The sequence below is a fragment of the Mustela lutreola genome, chromosome 4 (assembly GCF_030435805.1).
Source record: "Mustela lutreola isolate mMusLut2 chromosome 4, mMusLut2.pri, whole genome shotgun sequence".
NCBI lineage: Eukaryota > Metazoa > Chordata > Mammalia > Carnivora > Mustelidae > Mustela > Mustela lutreola.
Genome location: NC_081293.1, coordinates 84,732,769 through 84,739,058, shown reverse-complemented (window position 1 = coordinate 84,739,058; position 6,290 = coordinate 84,732,769). Strand labels below are relative to the sequence as shown.

The 6,290-nt window shown below is 36.3% G+C and overlaps 1 protein-coding gene across 5 annotated transcripts in view; it reads right to left on the bottom strand.

Annotated features, from left to right (window-relative positions):
- Window positions 1-2,124: 2,124 nt before the first annotated feature.
- The window catches only part of ARID4B (AT-rich interaction domain 4B), a 148,377-nt gene continuing 144,211 nt past the window's right edge, over window positions 2,125-6,290 (bottom strand). For all 5 annotated transcript variants that reach the window (XM_059170408.1, XM_059170409.1, XM_059170411.1 and 2 more), the window contains one exon: window positions 2,125-3,894. In XM_059170408.1, the coding sequence (XP_059026391.1) occupies window positions 3,767-3,894 (128 nt within the window). In that variant the 3' untranslated portion in view covers window positions 2,125-3,766. The remainder of the gene's footprint in view (window positions 3,895-6,290) is intronic.

Here is a 6,290-nt window from a genome sequence, read left to right as displayed (position 1 = left end):
TTCAGAATGTCTCCCAATCCCATCCCTTCCCTACTCTCTCTAGCATTATTCCAGGAATCATCTTATCTGTAGCACTGCAACCTCATCACATCTGGCCTTTCCTGACTCTTCCCTTCCTTTTTACCTACACATTCCACTTCCAGATGAATTTCCCTTGAACGTTACTTCAAGGGAAGTAACGTTCTTTGCCACCCTCCTGTCACAATTCTCATATGCTCATTCATCTCATATGCTCATTCATCACCCACTTTAAACATGTATGCACTGGTTTTCCCTGACCATCCAGTTTAGCACATATTTTATTAGGCCTTACATCTAGTACTTCCACAACTAAACCAGGAAAGTATTCCTCCCGGGTATTACATCTAATATACACAAAACCTATCATGATGTTAGCCAAAAATCCCTGAATAGTAGTTTAAAATTAAGAGAAAGGTGGAGAAATGGATCCAGAAAGAATGAAAGGCAGCATACATTTCTAGAGGACAATAATTAGTGAGGAATAAAGAAGCTTGATTGGAGAGTTAAGAAATGATCCCCACTGCCATTCAGAACTGGTTTTTAAGTGTTTGGAGGTCACTTCACTCCCTTTTAAGAGTTTAAAATATAAAGTAATTTCAGAGGAAAGAACACACAAGGGGTGCCTGGGTGGCCCAGTCTGTTTATGTGACCAACTCTTCATTTCAACTCAGGTCTTGATCTCAGGGTTGTGAGCTCAAGCCCTTCACTGGGCTCCACACTGGGCATGGAGCCTACTTTAAAAAAAAAAAGGACAAAAACTTTGTAAAAAATGTTAATGGTTTTATCTGTGCTGCTTCAGCTTCTCCAATCTTCCCAGGATAAGAAAATTAAGAAGATCTCTCAGTTTATTTCAGTAGGGAAAAAAGTTTTGGAAAACACTGCAAAAAAACACCATATCCTCTTAATTTTAAGCTAGGTTGGTAAAACCTAGTTCAGGAGACCAGATGAAAACTCAAGTCAAATTCTGGTAATACCAAGAAATTCTCAAACTCTCCAGAGGAGCTGGGGAGAAGGGAGAATTGTCAGGAAGGCAGAAAGGCTCAAGAGTATAAACCTCAACTCCAACAAAGTTCAGAATCGGTCCCTTTTAGAGCACTGTTTCCGTAACATACAAAGTAGGTTGTATTAGTAGTTCCTTGAAAAACAAGGTTTCATGACCAGGCAAGATTGAAAACAGTAGGGGTAAAGGAAGTTAGCCAGGTGTTTCTTCATAGGCCACCTCAGTTTTTAATATGCTAACAATGAATCTCTGTGGGGAAAAAGTGCTATATGTGGCATAGATACTTGACAACTCCCAAAGCATTTCCAGGAACCAGTATTCTAGGACTTCATTTTGGGAGCACTGTTCCAGATTTTAAAACTCATCCCTAAGAAGTTAAATTTCTGTAAACATAAAAAAAGGGTCATCCCAAAGGTAATTTAAAACTATACATTTGAGCTTTTTAGGCCTTAAAAACTGTTTTAAGAAAGGACTGTCTCTTGGTGGAAAGTTCATTAAATGGGGCAAAAAACCTAATTACCAATTTTTTTTAAATGGGGAGAAAAGCAGTGGTTCTCAACTCAGATGCATATTAAAGTCACTGGAGACCTTTAATACATGTCTCATCCTAGACCAATTCAGTACAACTCCTTTGGGGCAACAGCTGCCCCACCACTACCACCACCACCATGGGCACAGTACAGAGTGCTGACTATTGTTTTAACAATGCCCAGATAATTCCAATGTGCAGTGCAGCAGAGTATGCTAAAAGTCAAAGTCCAAAAATGACAAGACAGAAAAAAGGGAAAAAATCTGCTGGTGACGGTTCCACATGTTAAAGAAAATAATTTTTTTTCGTCTTTAGACAAATCTCCAAGTCATAAATATTCATGTTCAGAATCAAGCAAAATAGTCTATAGAGTGTATATACAATGATAAAAATTGCCTAATAAATCCTGTGTCTGGTTAATGGACTTTTAATTTTTATAGGTATAGTACTTCCCCTTTTTTGGTATGCCAGTTAACCCCTTCTGCTAATACAGGCTGGAAATGTATATTCCAGTCAGTGATCATATACAGAAATGAACTAAAATTACTTAATCTTTTAGAAACAAAATCAAGGATTCACAAACTATGGCATTTTATTTCAGAGCCTTTGCTTACATTTGTACAATATATTACATAATTCTTCATTGTTTGCAGATCCTAATATATACTTTATAGCTTTTATTCTATAAGCTTTTTCTTCAACGTTTTGCTGTCAACAAATCTTTACAGTCCTGTACAAATTTGAGTAACTTGAAACCATTTTCAACAAAATTAGTTACTTTAAGCACACACTACAAGACTGAAAATGCTTTTCTTAGAAAAGTTGAATGTAAAGGATTCTGACACGTTAGCATCTACAACAAAACGCTTCGAAATTCTCACATGTCGTATTGCCAGAAAACAAATAAAACATGCCAGCTCCATCCAAAAAAAGTACACAGAACTACAATTAAAACGGTAAAACAGTCTGTACAGTAAAGTACTGTGTATTAACAGTGCCAGGTATTAAATAGCTTGAATGAACACATCCGCAATATACAAATGTCTTACAAAGGTGTAGAATTAAATACAAGTGCCAAACAGAACAGAGATTGGAATCATACAACATAAAGTCAATACAAGTGAAAACAATTTTGCGCTCATTTTGGATTTTATACAAGGCATTTAACTTTATAGGCCTACCACCCCGATTAGCTATTTATACTTAAAATAACAACCATCCTTTTGAGACAGTTCATATCAACAACCTTGAACCATACTAATACAGTTTACTTGTTCCTGAAGTCCTCTTGTTGTAGCTCATAATAAAATAAGCAATACAAATGAATTATCTGTATTTAAGGAAAAAGAAACATTTACAAGAAAACACAAAAATATAACTGTTATAATTCATTATGAATAAATATACACTTTGAACTGGCTAAGTACAATCTTTATACATTGTTTAAGATTTAATACAGTTTATTAGCCATTTTCTTTTTTCACACAATGTATTATATCAAAATTAAAAAAAAATACTGATTTATAGAAAAATGGCAAAGTACAGTAGTTCCATTCCAATTTGAAGGGGCGTGAAAAGCCACTGCAAGACCTTTTAGCCTAATTCAAACCTGTAAACATGTTCAGTCTTTTTTAAAGAGAATCTTTAATATTTGGTTACCAGGATTGATGTCTAATATCCTGTTAACTGCAGGTTTTGAATTTATTACATGTGCTTGACTTATACAATTAAAGCCACCCTAAGGTGACTTGCTTTAAAAAACAATTAGCTCGTACAAATGAAAATAGGTTCATATTTTTTCATAAATAAATGGAAAAATATCAAATGTTCCAGCTTTAACAAAATACAAGGGAATACATATACAGTAAGTTATCTTAACCTGTTCTGGCCCACCGAATAACTATGCTTACTGTATTGTCTCTACAGGCAGTGAAAAGCCTCCATTTGCCACAGTGGAAGGCCTTCAAGTTACCAGACACACAATTCCCAGACAAGTTGGAAACAATTATTGCTTGAGGAAAAGCAGTTCATTGTACTTTTTCTTCATAAAAAAAGTGCACTTAAGTGCCAAGTCAGCTTGTCAAGAAACAATTTTTAAATATAAAATAGTGCTTGTCTGATTTTTTTTTTTTTTTTTTTGTGCCACTGTGCAGTATAAAAAAAAGACGTGGCCCTCAACAGCCATTAAGTGCAAAGTGCTTTAGCAAGTCCTGCTGTCACCTGCACTCAACTGACATTCCATTTTGTGATGCGCTGGACATTGACGGTTCAGCTAAAGTTAACATAACAGCAGCTGTTATGGAACTGGATGAAGGGGAAGAAGAGGATGAGGATGTAGCAGCACCTGAAGAAAGGGAAGACCAAACCAAAGGCTTAATAAATGTATACACAACAACAGAAAGGAAGGAAATGGAAAACAGTCCTCTCAACTAAAATTCTGTGTACTCTCTAAAACCATTTAGCTGACAACAGGAGCAGTGTAAATGTCACAATACCATATGTAAAGAAAGGAAAAATTAGTGAATCTGAAGTAGCTAGACCATGCCAACTACAGTTAATGAAAAAGGGCAGATCAGGGATCAATTAGAAAAAAATCATGGGCCCAGTCTACTAAGACATGGAAATAAAACTAAGAATCGACTTTCTGTAACAACAGAAACAAATGTCAAAAAGAACTCTGAATCCAGTAGGAAAAATCTGTAACCCACCCAAAAATCGCTTCCTTCCTCCTAATTCCTGCATCTTCCAGTGTTGGGAGTTTCTTAGGAATTTAAATGGTGATGAGAAAGGGAGGCTAATTGATTCTGCATTTTCCTTAACTTCATTTACAAAGCAAATAACACATTTGTTATTTTCCTCAGGGAAATTCTCTTTGTTATCAATCAGTATTTAAAAAAAAAAACAAACATGTTTTTAAGGAATACAAGCACAAGGTAAAAGAAATCCTTCAGTACAGGAATATAAGGTAGAAAAGCAAACCTTCTCATCAAAAACCCTCCTAAACCCTCCAAATTTCCTTCCCCATTGTTATCAGTTGCTTCATAGTCTTTAAAAAACTCTAGAACAGTGGCTGGCAAATTACTGCCCCCAGGACAAATCTAGCCCACCTGCTTTTGTTAAGAAAAATTTATTGGAACACAGTCATGCCCATGTATTTACATCTTGCCTATGGTAAATTTTCCAACTACAATGACAGGGTCAAGTTGTTCTGAAGAGACCACTTGGCCAACAAAGCCCAAAATATTTATCATCTGCCTCTACAGAAAATGTTTCCTAGCCCTGTTCTGGAAGAATGTTATCTCCAGAAGCTAGAGATATGATATGTAAATTAAGCATGTGTAGCTACAATCCTACTTTAAAAAAACAAGTGGAAGCATCATAGTACAGTGTTTGACTCTTGATTTTTTTTTGAACACTTTATCTTAGGAGATTGTTCCATACTTGAACATACACAAATCTACCTCTTTTTCTTTTTCTTTTTTATTTTTTTAGAAGATTTTATTTATTTATTTGAGACAGAACAATCAATGCAGAGGGGTAGAGGGAGAGAGAGAAAGAGAGAGAGAGAGAAGCAACTCCCTGCTAGGCAGAAACCCAGATGCCAGATTGGATCCCAGGACCCAGAGATCAGGACCTGAGCCAAAGGAAGATGCTTAACTGACAGCCATCCAGGCACCCCAATTTTGGGCATTTTAAATAAAAATTTAAATGTCTACTTTTTCTTCAATGTAATGTATCCCAATTTAAATAATTTCTATCTGTTATTATAAATATAACCACAAACTTCTTTATGGTTACTATTTTTCCTTCAGACCTATTCTCAGAACTGGATTTAGCTAGTTCTCCAAATAGAGAGTCAAATTGTTTTCCAAAATAATTGTGCCAATGCCTACAGCAATGTGTATGAATTTCAGTATATTTTCCTACCAATGGTTCCAGTTATACTTTTTTTTCTTTTTTTGGCTAGGAATAGTATCATATTTGGCTTGCTTTTCTTTGATAACTAGGATAGTCATTTTCCTACTAGTATTTTATTTATTTCAGAAAGAGCATGAGAGAGAAAGCATGAGCATGGGGTGGGGTGAGAGGGTCACAGGGAGAGGCAGAAGCAGGCTCTACACTGAGCAGAGAACCTCAGTTAGGTCCCATTATCCCATCCCCAAGGTGGAGGTATGATCCTAGGACCCTGGGGTCATAACCTGAGCTGAAGCCACATGTTTAACCAACTGAACCACCCAGCGGCCCCTTCCTACTGATATGTTAATAGTATTAGGAATTGACTTTTAGAACTAACTCCCCAGAGAAAGGATTCATTTATCAGAACCACTTGTTATAGAGAATCTACGGTGACCACATATGTTAGAGGAGCAGTTTCTGAATAGAAATCTTACTACATAAAAAACATTCTAGGGGCACCTGGATGGCTCAGTGGGTTAAAGCCTCTGCCTTTGGCTCGGGTCATGATCCCAGGGTCCTGGGATCAAGCCCCACATCGGGCTCTCTGCTCAGCGGGGAGCCTGCTTCCCCCTCTCTCTGCCTGCCTCTCTGTGTACTTGTGATCTCTACCTGTCAAATAAATAAATAAATAAAATCTTAAAAAAAATAAATAAATAAAAATTCTAAAAAGGATTAGACGACTTAAGGGTAAGGAGCTCTAGCATAAGCCTTTAAATAGTATGTTTATTATAATTGATTTTTATTATTTTTAGACAGTTATAGATCTCAGAGAACCCTGATCCC